The sequence below is a fragment of the Aspergillus viridinutans genome (genome assembly GCF_018404265.1).
Source record: "Aspergillus viridinutans IFM 47045 DNA, scaffold_8, whole genome shotgun sequence".
NCBI classification, from domain to species: Eukaryota; Fungi; Ascomycota; class Eurotiomycetes; order Eurotiales; family Aspergillaceae; genus Aspergillus; species Aspergillus viridinutans.
In genome coordinates this window covers 1,019,507-1,042,139 of record NW_025091224.1, presented here as the reverse complement: position 1 = coordinate 1,042,139, position 22,633 = coordinate 1,019,507, and the positions used below count along the sequence as shown (strand labels likewise).

At 47.8% G+C, this 22,633-nt stretch overlaps 7 protein-coding genes across 7 annotated transcripts; 3 read left to right on the top strand and 4 right to left on the bottom strand.

Moving 5' to 3' along the window:
• Positions 1–607: 607 nt before the first annotated feature.
• Aspvir_009415 (uncharacterized protein) lies at positions 608–1,155 on the top strand (the record flags this gene model as incomplete). Its single annotated transcript, XM_043272560.1, has 2 exons — positions 608–721; positions 982–1,155. The coding sequence occupies 2 exons, from the start codon at positions 608–610 to the stop codon at positions 1,153–1,155; spliced, it is 288 nt and encodes a 95-aa protein (XP_043128495.1).
• Positions 1,156–4,012: 2,857 nt separating this feature from the next.
• bxlB (putative beta-xylosidase) lies at positions 4,013–6,328 on the top strand (the record flags this gene model as incomplete). Its single annotated transcript, XM_043272559.1, has 2 exons — positions 4,013–5,864; positions 5,913–6,328. 2 exons carry the CDS (start codon positions 4,013–4,015, stop codon positions 6,326–6,328), a joined length of 2,268 nt encoding a protein of 755 aa, XP_043128494.1.
• Positions 6,329–6,577: 249 nt separating this feature from the next.
• Aspvir_009413 (uncharacterized protein) lies at positions 6,578–7,084 on the bottom strand (the record flags this gene model as incomplete). The annotated part of the gene is given in 3 exon segments (XM_043272558.1): positions 6,578–6,850; positions 6,919–7,056; positions 7,076–7,084. 3 exon segments carry the CDS (start codon positions 7,082–7,084, stop codon positions 6,578–6,580), a joined length of 420 nt encoding a protein of 139 aa, XP_043128493.1.
• Positions 7,085–8,231: 1,147 nt separating this feature from the next.
• Aspvir_009412 (uncharacterized protein) lies at positions 8,232–9,224 on the bottom strand (the record flags this gene model as incomplete). The annotated part of the gene is made up of 1 exon (XM_043272557.1): positions 8,232–9,224. The coding sequence occupies one exon, from the start codon at positions 9,222–9,224 to the stop codon at positions 8,232–8,234; it is 993 nt and encodes a 330-aa protein (XP_043128492.1).
• A 725-nt stretch (positions 9,225–9,949) lies between these two features.
• Positions 9,950–10,943, bottom strand: Aspvir_009411 (DUF3425 domain-containing protein; the record flags this gene model as incomplete). The annotated part of the gene is made up of 2 exons (XM_043272556.1): positions 9,950–10,734; positions 10,799–10,943. 2 exons carry the CDS (start codon positions 10,941–10,943, stop codon positions 9,950–9,952), a joined length of 930 nt encoding a protein of 309 aa, XP_043128491.1.
• Positions 10,944–11,709: 766 nt separating this feature from the next.
• On the bottom strand, positions 11,710–12,711 carry Aspvir_009410 (DUF1996 domain-containing protein; the record flags this gene model as incomplete). The annotated part of the gene is made up of 2 exons (XM_043272555.1): positions 11,710–12,431; positions 12,480–12,711. 2 exons carry the CDS (start codon positions 12,709–12,711, stop codon positions 11,710–11,712), a joined length of 954 nt encoding a protein of 317 aa, XP_043128490.1.
• Positions 12,712–14,570: 1,859 nt separating this feature from the next.
• On the top strand, positions 14,571–15,251 carry Aspvir_009409 (uncharacterized protein; the record flags this gene model as incomplete). Its single annotated transcript, XM_043272554.1, has 1 exon — positions 14,571–15,251. One exon carries the CDS (start codon positions 14,571–14,573, stop codon positions 15,249–15,251), a length of 681 nt encoding a protein of 226 aa, XP_043128489.1.
• Positions 15,252–22,633: the final 7,382 nt, after the last annotated feature.

The following is a 22,633-nucleotide window of genomic DNA, read 5'->3' as shown; positions in this document are numbered from 1 at the left end:
GGGAGAATTGATAATAAATCCCAGGAGTCTTGTCCTGCAGCATGGCTAGAATAGGACATATTAGCTCTAATTCACGACTCTATTCCCACATACCCTTTTAGGCCCTCCTTCGCGAGGCCTTCGCCCCAGTGCCTGTCACCATGATGATAAGCACCAGTAAGAAGCCATTCCCATCATCTTTATCGCAGATGGAGTACCAGAAGAAAGAAAAGGTCTGCTGTACTAGAGTCCATGATGCCTCCCTTAGTTACACCCTTACGCAGTGCTGTACACCTTCTCCTTATATTTATGTTTATTCACAAAGGCCTTGTTGTACCGCATTATTCACTGTGCAAGATGAATATTCGAGAGCTCACATTCACTGCCTCAATCACTCTCAGGTGGGGCGTAGACTCAACCTGTAAATTTTCAAGGGCTCCCCTCTCCCTCTTTCTCTCTCTCCTTTTCTTCCCTTCCTTACCATCTTGACCATCTTTTGCCTGCGAGTATTGCTAGCAGTCTTCGGCTACCATGGTCAAAGCGAAGCTTCGTTTCTCTAGGGTCAGAAATTCAGTAAAACAAAACCTATCGGTGATTGCCCAGAGCTATTACGACAAACCCCTTTCCGATGGACGCAAGCCCAGTCCACGTTGATGGGGATACTGGACGCTATATCACCCAATCCGCCAAGGGATCAAATCGGTTGCTCCAAAGATTTGTGAAAATTGCAAATCTACAGAAGGTAGATGGACCTGGAAGCCAGGAACCATCTATGGTTCCATAAGATGGCGCTCCAGGTGCTATTGGTATTGGAAAAGAAACAGAAATCCACTGCCAGTAGACCTTTGGAATGTGGTTAAGCCAAGAGTGAGCGGATTCGTACCCGCTATTGCGCAATCGATCCCAAAGGAAGCAGGACCCAATTTGCAAAGGCTCAGGTCCCAGCGGAGAAGCGGAATGACCTTGCGGTGCATGCCACTCATACCGGATTAGAAGCGCTAGATCCTGAGCATTTCCCGCCGTCTCTGGGATATCCAGCTGGACCAGACTCCTGCGATTCGCGAGGAGGTCGCTCAGCTGTTACTGGACCTAATCAACGCATCCGATAACAACGAACAACTGCACCGCTCGCACCATGGCATAACCGGCAAGAAGAAGAAACGCAAGGTACGTTGACAGATCATGTTCGGTACATTTTGAGGCTTCATGACTGACGCTTAGTAGACCAGTCAATACGACCTATTCCTAGTTGGACGTCGCGCGGAGCCTGGCCATGTCCGTTAAACCCACGTCAGGGTTTCGGCCCAAGAGTCGGCAGATTATCGCTCTGCCAAGAGCCTCCTGACCCTGGGATGGGAGAATGACGCGTTGGGAGTCTCTGGCATCGAGGCGGACTTCTTCGACTAACTATGTCCGGTGATATGGTATTCACCTGATGGGTACCGTGTTCAGGCTACGCCCGCACGCACCTGGACCGTTGTCGGTCGCCCGGGATATGCTGAACAACTATATGCAGATAGCAAAGACTGAATCGATGATGACACTATGAGCACAAGTTACCTCCCAGGTACCCTGGGCAGATGGCCCAGGAAGCGCAGGGAATGCCGAAGAGTGGAAAATTGTCGAACCATATACCGATGACATATTGTGCCGCCACAGAATGTCAGGTTATCAGACATCCAGGTCTTCCAAATTATAACCAATACCAAAATCACACAAAGGAAAGATCTGAAAAGTGGCTGGGTGACTTTGAACCTTGAGGAGGAATCAGGGCCCGAACAGCCTCTGATGAGTCCTCTACCCAAATTATAAAAGGATTGAAAAAGTGCCTCTAATCCTTGGAGAGTAGTGTTATCAAAACCCAGAGAATGGCACGGTGCGCCAATGGCTTGTATCTAACCTCGCCCGGGATATGCTGAACAACTATATGCAGATAACAAGGAGCGAATGGCTGGATTTCCAGCAGAACATAAGAGACTGGCGCATTGACCGCAGAAATTGGGAGTTGTGAGTGATCAAATACCTGCAAGATCACCACCCTGATGCCATAGTCAACCATCTTGATCCGAGGGACATCGAGGAGATTGAATGTCTAACCGAAAAGGATAACCAACGCGACGTGAACGGTGAGATAGACCCATGGGAGATGGGTCTCCTCACGAAGCATAACCTTACGCCAATCCAGCATAAGGCTGGTAAGAACAAGATGACTACTGAAGTAGTCAATAACCGCCTAAATTACAAGCATTAGGAAGTCCCCGTCTTGGAATCATGAACCGGGCAGCTAACCTCAAGCTGCGACATCTCTACAATCTATACTTTTGTGATGACGATAACTCTCCTCTGTTATACACCTGGGAAGAGTTGATTGCCCCACCTAGCGTGCGGCAGGCTGCACTACTGAAGCTGGATCCGCGAGGCTGGAATACAGAGGGGAAACTGGGCAGCGGCGCAAGAGGACGTACCATCCATCTTGCCTGTTCGAGAGGATATCCTAGAGTTGTCAATTGGCCAGGGACGCGACAATGTAGAAGAACACGCTTTATCTAACCAGTCACCGCAATGCGCAAAGAAACGCCAGATCGATGAAGACATAGATGAGCATTATTCAAGGAGCACCGAGGCGCTGAAGAAGCGCCAGCTTCTAACCGAGACGAAACTACCTTCTGTCCCGTCCTCCAACAAGAACTGCGTGCGTATTGGACCCTAGGAGCAGACGTTCCACTGAGCAAGCAGTTCGTCAATTTGCACCTATAGCTGCTCGATCACTCAATTCCACCCTGGTCTAAGTCTCTGAAACCATTCGTGTCAGGGCCAGTGAACAAATGAATCGAACCAATGTCTTGACCTCCGATTGTACGTGTACTGGAAAGAATCTAACCAAGATATTAGATGGTATTATTGACAGTGCCAAGGAACAGTCTTGGAACTATAAATGATTCACCTCTCACCTTCACATGCCAGACTTGCCTTATGAACTGTGATAGATCGCAAGGATGGGTCCAGGGACTAAGTACCATGGAACAAGCCACTCTTGTTCAGGTGAGAATGATATTAAGAAAGACAAGAATAAGCTGTGAGGACATTGGTTGCCTCCCACTAGTCACAGAGAACCATGGTCAGAAGGGGGATTACCTTTACCATATCCTTTATGTTGACAGTGAGAATGCAGTACATGTTGGCTTAAGGCTTGGTGAAAACGGAGTTGCAGGTCGGGCCCATGAGCATAAAGCATGATATGTTCTAGCCAGCCTCCAAGGCCAACACCATTCCACTATTTGTGGATGCGAGCAAAGCCTGGCCGGACTGTATCATTCAAAGTACTGACTCAGAAGACAGTATCCCAGCTTGGGTCATGGAGGAATCATACAACTGGACATCGAGCTTATTTCATTATTCCTGGACCAAAGGCAAGGGGGGCTATATCACTTCCTTCAAAGTACTAGTGTAGTTCATTGATGATGGTGTCCTGAACTGGACTATATTGCTCCTGAGAGTATCTTTATTATCATGCTCTGATCCTATACACATGTTTGTAAATATCAGCCTTCGGTCATGATCTATTTCACAGCTCACCACTATTTATCATCATCCATTACCTAAATGTAGGTACCTCACTTGCTTGCCTATGCCAATTGAGATTCTCCTGCTGACTTGGATCATCCCGAGGAAACCCTTCCTGGAACACCAACATTGACGATCCCCCGCAACACTGCATATTCAGGCTAAACTAATCCCTGAAACATGCTTCTTTGTGCTCATCTCCTCAATGTACACATCTGCTAGTATACTACTCATTGGCCATGTCCCACCAGCGTGCAGGGGTCCACAGGACTTTTACTTGAACGAGCGATTCTGCCTTCAATTTCGGCTGAAATGATGAGTGATAGATATCATCATGAGCGGTAGGCAAATACAAGGCATCTGCCGATTCCTACATCGGTAGAGTCGTGAATGAGCCGCGATCACGAATATATAAGTATTGTCGATATGCCTCGTTGTTGCCATGAAAACCTCCAAACCAGGCAACGCGATGGCTGGCATCATGTCGTGGCAATATGGCAAAGTCATTGCCCTCTTTATCTCTCTGACTCCTGTGGCTCTCGCGCTAGACAACTTCCCAGACTGCACCAGCGGTCCCTTGAGCAAGCTCGCTGTCTGTGATACGTCCCTCGATGTGACCACTCGTGCTCGGTCACTGGTGAACGCCATGACCTTCAAGGAAAAAGTCAACAACACGCAATACAACTCTCCCGGTGTGCCGAGACTAGGCCTGCCAGCATACAACTGGTGGAGCGAAGCACTGCACGGCGTAGCAGGATCACCTGGCGTCGAGTTCGCCGACAGCGGCCCATTCAGCTATGCCACCTCGTTTCCCCAGCCTATTCTCCTGGGCGCGACCTTCGACGACGACTTGATCAAGCAAGTCGCCACAGTTGTAAGCACCGAGGGTCGGGCATTTGGTAACGTTGGTCGTGCCGGACTGGACTTCTGGACGCCGAACATCAACCCGTTTCGCGATGCGCGCTGGGGCCGGGGACAGGAGACACCAGGGGAAGACCCGCTGCACGTCTCGCGATATGTCTATCATCTCGTTGATGGGCTGCAGAATGGCATTGGCCCGGCGAATCCCAAGGTTGTGGCCACCCGCAAGCATTTTGCAGCGTATGACCTGGAGGACTGGAATGGTGTCGTGCGCCACTCCTTCAACGCGGAGGTGTCGACGCAGGATCTGTCCGAGTTCTACCTCCCTCCTTTCAAGAGCTGCGCCCGTGATGCCAAGGTCGATGCCGTCATGTGCAGTTACAATGCATGGAATGGCGTTCCTGCCTGTGCCGATTCCTATCTCCTGCAGACGATTCTTCGCGAGCACTGGAAGTGGGATGAGCCGGGCCATTGGATCACGAGCGATTGCGGTGCCATCGACGATATCTACAACGGCCATAATTACACAAAGACTCCAGTCGAGGCCGCTGCTACAGCGCTGAACGCAGGCACGGATTTGGATTGCGGCAGCGTGTTCCCCAATTACCTTGGACAGGCCGCAGACGAGGGACTCTATTCCAACCAGACGCTTGATACCGCGCTTGTTCGGCTGTACTCCTCCCTCGTGAAACTGGGGTACTTTGATCCCGCAGAGAAGCAACCGTATCGCTCCATCGGGTGGAAGGATGTCGACACCCCTGCCGCAGAAGCACTCGCTCACAAGGCGGCTGTCGAGGGCATCGTTCTATTGAAGAACGACAAGACCCTTCCACTCAAGCCCAATGGCACGCTGGCCCTGATCGGACCATATGCCAACGCAACAAAGCAAATGCAAGGCAACTACGAGGGCCCTCCAAAGTATATCCGCACGCTCCTATGGGCCGCTACCCAGTTGGGATATAATGTGAAATACGCCTCCGGCACAGCTATCAACACAGACAGCACCGCCGGGTTTGACGCAGCACTGTCAGCGGCCAAACAAGCAGACGTCGTGGTATACGCAGGTGGTATCGACAATAGCATCGAGGCCGAAGGTCACGACCGCACCACCATCGTCTGGCCCGGGAACCAGCTGGACTTGGTCAACCAGCTCTCAAAGATCGGCAAGCCCCTCGTTGTAGTCCAGTTCGGAGGCGGGCAAGTCGACGACTCATCTCTACTCTCGAATCCGAACGTCAACGCTCTACTCTGGACCGGTTATCCCAGCCAAGAAGGCGGATCCGCCATCTTCGATATCCTCACCGGGAAGACCTCGCCTGCGGGCCGCCTGCCAGTAACTCAAAACCCGGCAGACTATGTCAACCAGGTTCCAATGACAGATATGGCCCTACGTCCGGGGTCGGACACTCCAGGACGTACCTACCGGTGGTACGATAAGGCGGTCGTGCCGTTTGGCTTTGGTCTGCACTATACGACTTTCAACATCACCTAGTCTCGGAAGGCTCTAGGACCGTATAGCACTGCAGCGCTGGTGGCCCGCGCACCCAAGCATGTACCGGTCGATACAGCTCCGTTTGACACCTTCCGCATCCAAGTCATCAATACAGGAAAGATCACGTCAGATTATGTGGCGTTGCTGTTCTTGAAGACTACGGATGCAGGACCAAAGCCATATCCTCTCAAGACGCTGGTGGGCTACACACGTGCGAAGCAGATCAAGCCTGGCGAGAAAAGATCGGTTGATATTGAAGTCACATTGGGATCGTTGGCGCGGACGGCGGAGAACGGTGACTTGGTGCTGTACCCGGGACGGTACACTCTGGAGGTGGATGTGGGAGAGAACCAATATCCCACTGCTAATTTCACGGTCGAAGGCAAAGAGGTAATTCTGGACAGCTTTCCCCAGCCTCCTAAAACTCGGTGATGTGGCCCTGATTCTCGGATGTTCGGTGATATGCAGACGAGCAGATTAGGTAGCGAAGTGAATTAACATTCCTGGCCAAGAGAAGCGTCCAAGATACCTCTCAAGCTACATAGTCTTATGTCTCGATCATATAGTTAATACTCCTTCCAAGCCGTTGTTCTTTGTAACAGACAGTATCTCCAGCCATGAGGATATCTACTACCCTCCTTAGTCTGTCCTTTAATCATCCGAACTCGCTGAAGAAGTCTCTCATTGAGAGCCACTCTGGTAAATGCCTTTTGCCTTCCCTTCCAGAACCTCTTGAATGAACTCTTCAAGTTTCGTAAACTTAAAATCTGGATATACATCCTTGCCGCTTAGATAACCGAGATATTCGGCGTATTCGGGGGTATTGTCACCACGGATCCCCAGGAGAAGAACAGCTGAGAAATCGTGAGTGCGGCTAATGCACTTCCATCTGTCGGGTCTCTCTTGAGAGCAGCATGAGCCTCTCACGCGCGCATAGGCATCTTCCTCTGATATCTGAAAGAACAGCAAGTCAGCACTTTTACTTTGAATCAATCGCTTGGGGACTAGACAGAGAAACAAACATATCTGCGCTCGAGCTTCTCTCCGCTCAGCCTCTCGAGCAAGTCATACACTTGGTTTCTCGCGTAAACCTCATTATAGATGTGCACCTTCTTATTCAAAGTGCGCGGGTCCGCGATGATCCTAGCGACATAGTGTCCCTGATATCAGCCAACGCACTCGGCACATTTCCATCCAGGCCGATAGATTGGTCGGGTTGGGTAGTTGGGAGAACATAGTCAATCCGGCCCGCTCAAGTCCACAGGGACAATGGAGACTCCCCTGCTTTTCATGTTAACATTGACCGGTTTGGCAAGAGACATGGGCGGTTTATTAGGGTCATGTAAAGTGTGATCAGGGGCATATTTGATCACATTCAAATTCAGGGTCGGACGAGCTGAGCAATCCTTCCACGATGGACTGTCCTGTTTCACCACTTGCTCCCACTATTGCGACTTTGAGAGAGGCCATAATGGATTGCTCCGACCGCAGGAACGTTGAATGGAAGGATGAGCATGGGATTTTGGGCTTCTTTGATGCGTATTTTGTAATCGTCTCCCAATCCCGGAGCAAAATGGACCCACACTTCCTGCATGCAGCAATGAATATGCAAAGTGATGGAACTATTGACTCCGTCATGAGTTCACTCTTGGTGTCCATGCATCATACATTGAGAGGCTATGAGAGGTTTCCTTGCTTCTGCTCCCTGTATTCATAGTCACTTCCTCACGACATCAGGGACTCATTTTGATCCCAGACTTCGACGAAGAAAGGGACCAATGGCATTAGGCTCTACTATATCCTATACCGGTAGCACTGATGTTATTCCAGAACCAGTGGCAGCAGGCATGACATTGGCATGTTATGATTATTGCATAGCAAAGCCTATCATGTCGATTTGGACCAGCATATCTATCTATATAAAAGAGGATATTCTTCAAGTACCTTTAGGGAGGAATCAGCGGACTTAATTGGTTTCAATAAGTTGTTTATTTCCTAGGAAGAGACGCCATAAAGTTATTCTCCAGTACTTCCTTAATCGTCCTCCTATAGGAAGAGGTATGAGTAGGAGAGCCTGTTCGTTTCTTTGCAATCCAAGTATATTGCTCTCTGGTTTGATTCAGGGATATTGCCTTTATTCACAGCGGAGTAGACTATATAGATGATGAGGAACTTCAAAGTCATAAAGGAAGCCATATCAGTGGCCGACTCCCATGGAAGACACGACTGGCCAATACAATACTATGACATTGAATATGGTTAAGATTCTTCACCTGCCGATTTATATTTCCAAAAAATACATACTGGAACAAATTCGAAGCCTACTGTCCTGCTCTCACTCATCCACACCAACCAACTTCAGCGACACATCCCACAGTCTCCTCTCCTTCTCCGGGCTGTACGCATACGAGGCATAGCCGGGTGCCCACGGCCCTGCGCCCGGATCTTGCGCCTCAGCAATCTGCACATCCTCAAGGTACTTCCCCCCCATTCCCTCAAGGGATCTAGAGACAGCCCCCCAAACCGAAGTAGCAGCACCCTGCTCCGGACTCTTAAGCCGTGGCCCCAGAGTCGGATCATCACTGAATCCACTCTGCTCTTCCTCAGACAGGTGCTGCGATAGTCCGGTCATAATGCCGCCGGGCTGGACACTAAAGGCACGCAGACCCTGGGAGGCATAGCGGCGGTCAATCTCGTTCGCTGCCCAGACCAGCGCGCACTTGCTCTGCCCGTACGCCTTCCACCTGTCGTACTCGCCGTCGAAGTTGAGATTGTCAAACACCACCTCCGAGTACCGGTGGGCGATGGACGAGAGGAGAACCACGCGGGAATTCGCCTGCGGGCTTGCGGCGGCCAGAAGCGCCGGGCGGAGGAGGAGGAAGAGCAGGAAGTGAGATAGGTAGTTGGTTCCGAACTGGGTCTCGAAGCCGTCCTTGGTGCGTCCTTCGGGAGTGGCCATGACGCCGGCGTTGGCGATGAAGATGTTGAGGGTTTTGGTCTTGGAGAGGACCTCGGCGGCGCAGGCGCGCACGCTGTCTAGGGATTCCAGGTCCAGTTCGAGCAGGTGTACGCGCGGAGAGGACACCATATCGCCGAGAGCGTTCTTGGCTTTGGTCAGGTTTCGGGCTGTCAGGTAGAGGGTCGCACCCGTGGTGAAGAGCGTTTTGGCCGTCTCGACGCCGATTCCTGAGGATGCGCCGGTGATGAGGATCGAGGAGCCGATCAGTTTTCCCTCTAGGCCCTCGTCGTGGGTGATCTGCATGGCTGTTGGGCGAGCATCCCCTGGGCCTTGGGGGTTCTTGTGAACGTCCGCATATCGTGCTGTCATGATGTTGTCTGGTGATTACACTGAGCTTGAAAGAAGGATGATAGTAAAGGATGATCCTGGGATGGATCTGGGTTTATGGATACATCAGACTGGGACTGAGCACGAGGGGTACTTTATATACAGGATATCATCACGACAAAACGACTCTTTCACCTGGAGTTTGCAGTCATGACCATCATGATCTTCTTAGCTCCGGTTTCTCCATTGCCTACCGATTTAGAGTTGTTGCAACATCCAAAATACGAGGACTCTATGATCCTGCCGTGAATGGTCACCCATGGCCCCATGCGGAGAACACACGGTTAATTCCGAGCTCCGGGTTTAAGCTGGTAGGACAATTCGACTATTATTCTCCGCAAGTGTCAGCAGTCATCAGCATCGTTGTCATCTATTATCATAAGGGAATATGGGGAATGAAGGATAGAGTCAACCCTGATAGATGATCACTTCAAGTTCAGCCTCCATTTCTCTGCCACCTTTCTAGAGCCCTAAAGCGCCACCTCCTAAGCCTGTCTCTGAAGCAGCACCTAGAACCTCCTATTTAGGACTGCCCTTACTGTAAGATACATACTAAAATCAGGAAGGGGCTGAGCGAACTCTAAAGCGCCATTCGGCCACGCCGAAGCTGGGAGCGACAACCTTTACGAGATCGATCTGGCCGTCGCACGACGGATCGTTCAGGCGCGGGCCGTGCCGACTACGAGCGCAAATTGCCGATGATGGCATTATATTTTCTCTACAGTAGAATTCCGTCGTCGGTCGCCGCTCTCAGAAATCGCAAACAGCGGTCTCTCCCCGCGACGACTGCGCCACGCGTTCGTCGAACGGAACAGATCCCAGCAGTCGCGAACAGTCCACCCCCAAACCCGGAGGAATGTCTCGGTGACTTCCCAGCCGGATGAATCCCAGGGATCCTTCCAGACGAGGATACCCGTCTCGCCGATCCCTGCCCCTCGGCCAGGGTGCTGGACGGCCGACTCACCCTGGCCACATAAATCGTGACAGAGTTGCTCTTCGTCGATGAAGTCCTGGGTTAGAATCAGAGTATCCCGCATGTACGGGAAGGGAATGAGGTCCAGCCATGGATGGTGTGGAACCGTGCGCTGAATCGCAGTCGGTTTCAGCGCCGGCGGCAGCTTCACCTCGCTTGTACTCCTGCCCGGGAGACGGGATGGCCCCTGGATAGTGAATGCCGATTGCGCATCTTCGGTAATCTCACCTGGCCGGTAACCCAGCACCTCAAGATTGACATGCAATGCTCGCATGACGTTGAGTCTCGTTACTCCCAGACGTAGATCAGCCACGGGGGACCCGCTGATGCAGTTGCCTAGGGCCATAAGGATGGTTTCAAGCTGCTGGAAGGTACGCCTTGCATTGTGTGCAGTTGGGCCCAGGATGTGCGTTGTACTCAGAACCTGAAGTACAAGGTCGACCTGGTCGGAGGGCTCTGGGGGAATCTGCCGCTGCTGGTCCAGTTGGCTGTTTGCATTAGCTGTTCGTTGACGCTGTCCTGTTCCATTCGTTAGTACCTCTCTTCTGGAAACAGAAGACGTCAGGGCCATGAGAATACTAACGCCGTGCTCGCTGGTTCAATCGATTCTGCAATTTCCGTCTTTCCACTGGGTCTGTGACTCCCAACCAACTATCTTGGGCTGAGATCTCAATTCCCAGCGGGAAACGCTGCAGAAAGGGCGAGGTTGCAACTACGGAGCTCTGCATATTGTCTGCGAATGGAGGTTTTCGGACCTTGCCCACTGCTAAATGCTGACTGCTGACAAAATGATGAGGCAGAGCAATAGAATTGTTGGTTAGACAGAGATGATAGGACGCTTCCTCATTAAGTGGAGAACCTTAACAGCAATCGCAGGAGAGAGTCCTAATAGACCAATAACAGGATTAACAATGAGGAGTATTTAAATCCTGCAGGCAGCTGATGGTTTTAACTATGTCCGTACCAAATTTCACTATTTTGACTGCCATTAGCTTGCCTCTGATCTATGGATCATCCGTCACAGCTTCATTTCCTAGCCATGTCTCTTCGCCGTCTTCGGGTTCGGACGGAGATTGCAACACATTTTTGAGACATTCAATAGGGTCTGTTTCTGGAAAGGATTCCCCGTCCGCACCTAGGGAAATAACCAGGGGTTACCACTACTGACACTATGCAAATGTCAGCATTTAGCGTAAATCCTTAGGTAGCTAACCTTATGAGAATATTTGTCTCAGATTGTCCAATCATTGATTCGTCTTCTACCAAATAATGTGCTAGAGGGTAACCTTCTTAACCCCGACTCTTAAGACCGATCAGAATATATAGACCCATTGTACACCTCGTCTAAGACTTGACCTTGGTCTATAGATGAAAGCGACCGTTACTTCAAGTGAATATCCAGATGCTAGTTCTTCTAGAATTACTGTACATACATTGACAACTTGGCAAGACCGCAGAGGGTATGATGCTTCCAACACACACAGGGCCATCAGATCACCGACGCTGGCCAATACTCCTCTTGCTCGACATCATCTTAACGCTCGTCTCATAATCGCTCGTCCCATGGTCAGGATCCTGATCGTGCGCATTCGTCGCTCCGCACTTGGACCCATCCTTCCCCCCGCCCAGCGGGCCATCAATCTGCATAAACTCCTGCTTATCCGTCGCTTTGAGCATATTCTCCGCCGCCTCAGGAACCCATCCGTTAATAAAGTCGCCATGCCAGCAGTACGATGAGCCACACGCCAGCTCAAGCGGCGGCGTGCCCGACCACCCATCCGGCAGCACTTTGCGCAGATCGTACCGGATGGAGAAGCGCAGCTGCGGAATGCGCTTCATGCCCGCCGGGCAGCGGTTTGCGGGCCGGAAGCTGCCGCTCCAGTTCTGGGTGCCCGAGTAGGCGTAGGCGAGGGTGTCCGGGTTGACACAGTCCGGGAACAGCAGGATGGACTGCAGATGGGTGGAGCAGGTCTTGGTCGGGAACGCGGCGACGTCCTTGCCGCCGTCGGTGCTGGAGACGCCATCGCACATCCACTGGATGCCGTAGACGCTTTCGACGTCCGCCTGGGACGTGCCCTTGGCGTTGCCGGCGACGGCCTTGAAGTTCTGGGGGAAGGGGATCTCGGCGTCGCCGATGTTGACGTAGTAGGCGCTGAAGCGCATGGGTGTGATGGGGATGTGTTTGCCGTTTTCGGTCAGGTATAAGGTCGGGACCCCTGTTTTGGTTAGATTGGCTTATGATTGAAATGAAGAGAGAAGCGTACAGTAGACGGAAAGATCGTTGGGGTTCTCATTGGTCGAGCAACCGGCCTGGAGCTCGGCCGAGGTGTTAGTGTTGGTGGTGACGGCATCGGATCCGAAGAAGCTGTGCATGTGGCTCTTGTACTGGCCAGGAAGCACAATAGGATCGATGTTCTTCAGCATGAACTGCTCGGCGACGACCACAGTATAGGCATGCGCGAGTCCAGCCGCGGCTACCAGAGAAAAGAAATACATGGTGAAAGAATGTAGAGTCGATCAACGACTGAAGACGAGACAAAATCGGAAAGAATGACTGGAATGCGACTGGAAGAAGCAGACAAGCATGGCGACTCGCAAGTTTATATCATATTTTGCATAGTTCCACTACAGACTGTGCCTATAGTAGAGCGTCAGGTTGATTGCGCTCACGATGTCAGAGCAGCCCCTCCGTCGCAAGTTGATGAATATAGCATCCTGAAGGACCCTAATTCCCTAGTGCGACACGCAGTCGGTCTCACCACCAGCCCCGGGCGCGTGCCAAGCACTCCACCAACTCCAATATTTCAAGGAAATTAACCGGATAGTTTGATAAAAGTGGACATGTTCTTTTGGAGCAAAGGGATTGGTCATCTTCAAGCTCCCTTTTTCCCTTTTCCGGTACGGTAAAACGGGAGGCCTCAAATCGTCCGTAACCAGCAAGCAGAGCTCTTCAATAGCGGACAAGCTCCGTGGTAACCAGGAACTTCAAGGGATCTGGACCCGGAGCTTGGACCAATCATTCGTATTCGTAACTGATGCCACTTTCGTGCTCTCCAAGTACCTTGAGTATTTCTTTTCAAGTGCACACGCCAATGCTCAAGGCGGATATTAGCTGAGTCTGATCACTGCTTAAGAATGACGCCGAAGTAGTAGCTGCGTCCGGAGAACAAGTGCATCGGCACGCAATGATGATATGGAGTAGACTTCTAGTTATGACTAAAAATCGCCAAGATGAATCATCAAAACAAGGCCGGGAAACACATTGCAGGACCATGGGGGGCACAATCGTGAGGATGGCCGTTTAGCTCCAGCAACTGACTCGCGTGCAGGAAACATCGCTAGGTTAGGAAGACATGAGACAAGAATAGGGGTCTTTGCGTTTAACCATTCGTCTGGCATCAGAGGGATATGCGAGGTCCAAATAAGAGAGGCTAATGTCGGAGGATTGTAGGTCAGAACTTGATTAAGAAAGTGCTTGATGTTTATGATTGGATAGACATGTCTAGACACATTTACGTTCAGTGGACATTGACGGAGAATAGGTGCCATAACAATGTATAAAAGAGGTAAAGGGCCCAGACATCAAGTCCAAGTACTCTCTACCCGGGAAATACTCGTATGATTTTGAGATGAGCTTCCATTCCAACTTGCCCGAGTCTACGTTGTCGAGGGAGCGATAATTCGCTACGATCTTAAAGCTAGCGTGAAGTATCACTCTGTCACTTCAAGCACCAAAAGTTATAATTGATATTGGGCTGATACCAGCGGTGGTTCACTGCAATCTTCGTTCTGTTTTGCTCTAAGAGACGGCGTCTGTAATAAGAGGTTTTAGAGGTGCATCGATGCCGTGGGAGGTGAGATTGCTGAAGGCTTGACTAGCCCTGCATGCATGACCTGGTTTCGCACACGTCCTGCATTCTAGTTGATCACACTGCAAGACAATATCAGCTAGAAGATAAGGAGTATCAAGACCGCAGCACATACGGCTATGCGCGGGTACAGTCGGTTGATCGTCGTGCCTGGTTGGATGGCAGGTGTAATGCAAAGCACAAGCTCAAAAGCCAGTAGGAGGGGCACGGAAATAAGTGCTGTCTAGCATGGAACGCCTGACGGAGTTTAACGCGATATGGCATTTCCATTTTGGACCTATCAGGCCACTCTTACTATTGTTGCATCAGCACTAGCCTAGTATATCGAGACGCTCACAGTTGGACATTTAAAGCCGACCTTCCCAGGATCGAGCCTGTCTGACGATACATGATGTGAGTTTCTGCTAAAATTCCAGAGGCTCGGCAATTCACCAATCTTCTCTCATCTATATCCTTACCAGAACGCCAACCGAAGATTCCATCAACATGTCGGAATCCGTCCAGCCCATCCAAACCTGTATTCTGAGTTTCGAAAAGATGGACCTAGTCGATTTCGCCGGGCCATTGGAAACGCTGTCGCATGTTCGAGGCCCGTCTGGCGACCGTTTGTTTTCCATTACAGTCGCCGGTCCCAGTGACGAAATCACAACCTTACAGGACCTGGCCATCAAACGAAATATCAGCTTCGAGCAAGCCATGTCTTCCCTCGCACAGTTCGACGTCCTTATTGTCCCAGGCGCAAGCTATGTGGTCACGAAGGAGCTCTGTTTCCTGGACTTTCCAGTCATTCAGATCATTCAGAAGTTTTCTTCTCTGCCTAAGGATGAATCTCGAGTCCATCCTCGACTCCTTCTCTCAGTCTGCAGCGGGGCTTTTTTCCTTGCTTCTGCGGGAATTCTCGCCGGCCGACGCGCGACCACTCATTACACGATTATTCCAGAGCTAGCGGAGCTCTGTGCAAAGTATGACCAGACTGAGGTTATCCGGAAGAGGTTTGTCGATGCCGGCTTGCTCGATAATGGAGTGCGGGTCGTCTCATCTGGTGGGATTTCCAGTGGCTTTGACGCTGCGCTGTATGTTGTGGAGATCCTCTGTGGCTTGTCCTGTGCCGAAAAAGCCAGTGATGTGCTGGACTATCAGTGGAGAAGATCGGAGGGGTTGTTTTAACAGTCAAAAGATTGAGTAGTTGGTGGATGTGTCGAGATGAGAACGAAGAATGGACACAGCCAGCGGTGTATCTCCTTCATAGTTGTCCTCCGCATTCCGGGTGAAGCTATCCCGAGCACTCATATAATGAAGCCTGCATGTGCTGGACAGCTGGTGAGCCAATTTAGCTAACATTTCAAGCATCAATATATCAGCACCTGCTACATATTCAGTACATACGACCATAGGGTGTGGAAAACAGGGCTTCCCGTCCACTCAGCTGTACTTAAGCCACACGCTGGCTGGTTAGTAGTTAGGTGGGTGACTAGAGTTGCATTTGGTGCGAGTTCGGGCGAGTTCAACCTTAGGTGGCACTGAACCGCTGCGGTTTTGGGTCAAAATTTTAGAACTCACAACCAAATCAAACCCAATGCAATTTGGTTGCAGAGCAGAAACCCACCGCTAGGCCTAGCTAGGTATAGCTAGGCCCCTACTAACTAACCATGGTTAGATTTGGTTTAATTTTGAGTTAGTTAAACTGCTACCCCTTAGTGAAATTTGATAGTTTTTGAATTTTAAAATCATTTAATACCATACTATCTAACTCTACCACCCCTATCAAAAATTAATATTTTTATATGAAATATATCATAATTATCATTATACTAATCTATATCTAAAATATCAATTCAATATCTAGGGGGTTGAATGGGTGGTAGTTAAAAAATTATTTTTAAACTACTATAGTTATTAACCATTAGTTACATATATATATATATCTATACCACTTTCATACCAACCTATGACATAAATAATTATTCCCTTATATCTCAGTAACCACTAGGTATTTTAAATTGATATTTATATCATTAGATAGCCCTTAATCTAGGCTATCTAGTGATATTAATATTTCTATAGAAATCCTAGAAATTAGTAATTTCTATCTAAAACAGATTAGGCAGTTTCACCTAATCTGCAAAAACTGCAAAAATCAAAACTGATGGTTTTCACTGAACCCGAATTAGGCCTGGGGTAGGGAACTCAAACCCAAAGCAATTCCCTAGGCTAGGCCCTGAGCCCGACCTGCTGCGGGCTCGGTGAGGGTTGGATTTGATTTTTGCGGTTCGGTTATGTAACTCTATAATAAGAGCAGTTTGATAATCTCTTAATAGCCTTATAATAAGGTGACCTAGAGAGCATTACTATATGCACCACCCTGCATGTTAATATGCGCTCCCTTGTCTAAGAGCTATTTAACAACCTCATGATAGCCTCCAAACAAGGCAGCCTGGAGAGCATTACTGAAGCAGCCACCCTGTGTGTTAACATCCACTCCCTTGCCAATAAGAACTTGTGCAGGCGCTACAAGTCCAAGGAAGCAAGCATAGTAAAGCCTAGATCCTTGCAGAGGACCAGGGTCATCGTCCCAACTCCTATCAGCCTGATACAAACAAGCCTATCATTGAAATATTACTTCCTTTTCTAGGAACCTGACTGTTACTTGAATTATATCTTCAGAAGCCTGAGCTAATGCAGCATGGCCTGTAAAGAGTTCTGCTGCACTTCTTGCCATCAGAAAGTCCCACTTGACCTCTCTATGGCTACCATTAATATCCATAAGATAAGTCAAGCACGTCCTTGTAATGGAAATGCTTGCAGTCATGATCTTAAAATGACTCTGTTTGAGAAGGTACTCCTTAACAGAAAAGTAGGCAAGATGTAACTCTTTATTAGTGGCATAAATAATTATCACTAAGCTGGGATAGTAATCCAAAACATTAGTCTTGCAAAATAATTAATGCTTGATGTCAAACCCTCACCCCTCATTTTCAATCTGCATCACTATTACTTCTTTAGCCTTGGCCAGCTTAAGAGGTCACTTAGAATGCACTAGGAATTATAGGAGGCATACATATCACATTATTTTTTAGCTCTGTCGGTATGCTTGCAATCATGCGCTGGTATATCTTATTTAGATTCAGCAGCAAAGATGAAAGAGCCTCCTCCATAGCTGCCTTGTGATGACATTAAGCCAGCCTGTCTAATTAATAGAATGCCCACCTGAACCTAAGCAGGGTGTCAGCAAACATCAGTATATTAATTAAAGTAGTACTATCTCACATCCCATCAGCCCCATCACTAATCTTCCTCTGTATCTCCTTGAGAAGATCCTGGGACAAGGGCTTCTCTGTAAAATCATGCTGTTGAGAAAGTTGTGCTATGACCTATAATCAGATATCAGAGTTGACAGCCTGCTCATTAAGTAGTAGGCAGTTTTTCTTGCCTATCAAAGGGGGAATATAGCGCCGAAACTCAGATTCAGGTTAACTGGTATGAAGCAACTGGACATAGACCAACTCTGGCCTAGACACCACATCCTTAATCTATAGGAGAACATCTTCCCTTGTTTTCAATTCATCCAATGCGTCCAGAACGATAGAGACCTTCCTCTGGACTATGAGCATCTTGAAAACAATAACTGAGAGCTCCTTTGTCGCAGGTTGGTCGTGTGCTTGAGATAAAGCCTCAAGATGGATTGCAGAGCTAACCCTGCCTTGGTAAAGTTGGAAAGCTAGCGACCGCAGTATGCCATCTAAGGTTTGCTTTGTGGTGTTGCTAAAGTTAAAGAAGAAGCTGAGGATAAGATCATTATTTCCCTTCGTGAGATAATCAAGTATAGTCATACTAATAACCATCTTTCCACATCCTGCGAACCCGTGCAGCCATAAATGTCAACATAACCCAGAGTGCCATGACTGGAAGATAGGGTTTTCTAGGAGCCACGCGCCCATCCCCTTATGGCGGAGCGTCCTCACGTGGTTAGTGTTTTAGATGGATCTGGGGGACAAAGCCAGCGCCTGATCTTATTGATACGAAGGTCAGACCTAATGGAATCAGTTGCAGCTTTTGTTGCAACTGTTGTCTGCTGCGCGATATCAATCTGTCTTTGAACTACTCGCAGTCAGGACATATGCCAAGTTAAAATATTGTGTTATTACTAGTCTAGCTAATGAATGAAACAAGAACTAACCTAATTAAAGCACTTCCAGTGCCCTCTTGGTCTCTTGGACCTCTGCCACCGGCACATACACCAGAAGCTCCTTCACATACGCAGCGGCAACCGCCGCGGTGTAATATTACCATCAGTCATTCTTATAAGAATCAGCATAGTCATAAATCCCTCAGATCACAAGACAGGGAAAGTGGTTCATCAGGCCAGCCACTTCCATCTCAAAGCAGATACAATCCTTGCCAAGATCAGCAATAATCTGATCATAAGTAGCAGCATCTTTAACAAGAGTATTACCAGATGCAATAGTCCCATAGTAGATATCAGGGTCAGTAGTGTCTTGAGGATCGCATTGAACCTCATCAGCCGTGTCACAGCCCTAATAGTCTAGGCCAGGGACGTGACCGCATGAAGCTTTGAAGGGGCAGTCATTATCAAAGCCTTATGAGCATAGCCAGGATTTTGCTTAGATCCCTTGCCCATCTTCAGGTTCTTCTCTAGCATCTCTTAAAGGAAGCAGGGAACCTTAAGAGTCTTTCTACTTATGATTAGTCTAGATGCTGGTAAGCATATTAAGAAGGACTGTTAGAGGCTATCTAAGGAATCCTATACACCCACGCCTGTCACCAGATTTTGCTTTCATCAAGTCGTACTAGCAGACACCACCCATGGTCCCACAGGGCTGGCTCACGACAATATCACCTAGCTGGATATTGTGGCCATCATCTAGTCAAGCAATGGCACCACCTATACTGACCAAAAGACCAACATGGATGGATGGCAGAGAGGCAAGCAGGCTTAAGGCTGTGATTACAGCTAAGATGGTTCTGTAAACTCCAGAAGCTAGAGAGGCAATAACAATGTTATACTCCCCCACACAACCCCATGTATAAACATTTATGTTAGTTTAGTGTTAAGTAAAGCTAGTTAGAGCTGCATGTTCCTCATTAAGCATTGCTTCAGCAGCAGCACACTTGATGGGAAGAGCAGCAATCCAGGCAATTATATAGAGGTCAGGACTGTTGAGGGCACTGAGTGATGTCATGGTACAGAGGAAAGAGCATGAGGCTGTCAGATATGCTTCTAGAATGATAGGGTTATACAGTTCTCTTTAGTCGACGAAGCTAGAGTTGATTCACATGGGGAGAGACAGAGGATGTGACTATAATGTATGTATCACTATCCATCAAAAGAGGTAACCTTATCGCTTATCAGACAGGGCCACCTATCCTATATAAGCACCAGCTGGATCCATTCTTAGTCCATCCCACTCTGGCAGGATAGAGGCAAGCCTAAGTTAGGGTCAGCCCGCAGCCACAGGCTCTGGTCAGTAAGACACAATTTAGGGGCTGTTAGGTGTTTGCTGTGGGCGCTTACATGCAGCACCCTCCTAGGCCTACCAATAATGGGACACCATTTGCAGTAATAACAAGTGAGGCTGAGTCTTGCATTAGCTTTGCTTGGTACACTAATAACCAATCATTTACCACCCAGAAAAATGGTGATGGCATCTGCGTGCATTAGCAGAGGCTAGAGTTGCTGTGGCCAAGCACTGTCTTGGTGATAGTATTTGACAAACCAGTGACCTTAAGCTGCTTGACTTGCTTTTGCACTTGATAAATAAAAATTACCAAGCCTTGAGCTTCTGGGAAGAGTAAAGGAGAATCCCATAGAAGAACCAGTAGAGGTAGCGCAGAAAACTGGAGATTAGGAGCAAATAATGACCTTATAAATAGGCATTCTCGCCCTTTGGTCAACTATTAGCGTTTGGCTCTGCTCAGTTCCAGCTTTTATTGTAAATATCGTCTTGCACGCTATCAATGTGTCATTGAACTACTCAGAGTCAGGGTGTTTGCTTAGTTCAAAACAGCATCATCCTTGTCACATTGTTCCAATCACGTGCGTAATGAATACATCATGGCCATTGCACTTTGCCTATACAGGATAAGGCTGTGTGAATAAAAGGGGTCCAGCTGCTATGAGCGGTGCACGCAGCTACATGGTATACCATTACCAAGCATGGGTACCACTGATTGAAGCCTTGCAATCACTGTTCCTGGAGAGGTGTGAAGACATCGATTTCTTAGCAGCGAAGCAAAACCAGTCCTGATATGCCCTCGCTCCACAAAAGATTATGTTCAATAATAGGGGAAGTGGTGACAGCCGACACAAGTTTGGCGAACCTAGTACTCATGCCTGCAAAGCACACCTGCTGCGCTCTACGCGTGATGCAATCAGAGAACAGACCCTAGCAGCGTCTACTGTCCTGATCCAGTTATGATGTCATATTAATTCAGATCTTTAATTACCAGACCTAAGGTTTTAATCACTACAGAATTGCCTTTCCCTGTTGGCGTAGCCTGTCGATTGGATCAATCCATTACGGTCGAGGTCTAACAGTATGGACTTTTACCAACAGACGGACACATGCAGCTCCGGGTTGAGTCTAGAACAAGCCGGTGTGGTCAAAATTTTAACATCCAATCGGCTTGCAGAATTGGCCCCTAGTGACACAGGTGCGAAGGGGTTCTTTGTTTACTTGCCAAGATCAGTCCTTCCTCTCCGTCTCGTTCCTGAGGATATACTCGTTAGCAAACAAGGAAGAGAATCACCAGTAGGCTACAGGATCAGTATAAATAGACTTACTCTCATCCATTTCATAGTCATCCAAAACAAATTTCTTAGAATTCCTCTGATCATCTCTAAACATCAAATTCTCTCATCATGTTAAAGCATGCAGCTCTGCGCCCACTTCTACCTTCGAAACCAGAGGACCACATACATCAACCTGATGGAATAGCACCGGAGAAGAAGGGCAGGACATCGCTTGCTTGCAACGAATGTTGAAAGAGGCGAACCAAGGTAGGTTGTATTTATATTTAGCAAGCCAAAAGACTGACTTTACTAGTGCTCAGGTTTATTTCCTTGTGCGAGATGCATGGTGGAAGCATGTCACTGTGTTTTCAACCTGGAAAGCAATTAAAGGCGGAAATTACATAGCGTGAAACTTAAGGAATCCCAGATTGCTCTTCAATGAGTGGTGGCTACACTGCGTTCTGGGTCCCCTAATCAGATTTCACGTTTCATATCGGAGATCCAAGGCTTTCAAACAATTCAAGAGGCAGTGGTTCACGTCATTAGAACAGCGAGAGGAACTGTATGAGAGACTTGGGGTTTTTGAATCTTTGAAGCAGTCACAAGTGAATATATATCATGCACTTATGACAGCCGATTCGTTACTCAAACCGCCCAATGTACGGCGGACTGAATGTACAAAACCGGCCAAAATGTTTTTTTACCATGATTACCTCCCACCACACTGATGCTGCTGCTACCACACACACCACCTACCTAGGGCCTATCCAGCATGCTTATAGAAAATTAATATTTTTATATAGAATATATAGTTATTATAGTTATTTTAATTTATATCTAAAATATTAATTTAATATCTAGGGGGTTGAATAGGCACTAGTTAAGAATTATTCCTAAATTATAGTAGTTATTAAAAATAAATGGTTAATATGTATATATATATATCACCATTACTTTTATACTAACTACTAATAGAGATGATTATTCCCTTATATCTCTGCAACCATAAGATGTTGAATATTTATATAGTATTAATATTGAATTACCATAGTATTAATATCGAATGTCATCTAGTAGGGATATCAAATGTCATCTAGTATCAATATCGAATGCCATCTAGTATTGGTATCGAATCAATATCGAATGCCATCTAGTATTGGTATCGAATCAATATCGAATGCCATCTAGTAGGGATATCGAACCAATATCGAATGTCATCTAGTATCAATATCGAATCAATATCGAATGCCATCTAGTAGGGATATCGAATCAATATCCCTGACCCTACTAGATGGCATTCAATATTGATACTAGATGATATTCGATATTGATTTGATACCAATACTAGATGGCATTCGATATCCCTACTAGATGACATTTGATATTGATTCGATATCCCTACTAGATGGCATTCGGTATCCCTACTAGATGACATTTGATATTGGTTCGATATCCCTACTAGATGGCATTCGATATTGATTCGATATCAATACTAGATGATATTCGATATTGATTCGATACCAATACTAGATGGCATTCGATATCAATTCAATATCAATACTAGATGGCATTCAATATCGCTACTATATGGTATATACTATATGGTATACATGCTGTTCAGGGTTATTGTGGACATAGTGGCTATAGGTAATACAAACAGATAACAGTAAAAAAAAGTTTTGGCCGGTTTTGTACATTCAGTCCGCCGTACAATGTCTTAGAACCACTACCCAACATTCTGCGATATATGCCCGATATATGGCCTCAAGTTTGGATTCCTAAGTGTATGATTAATTCA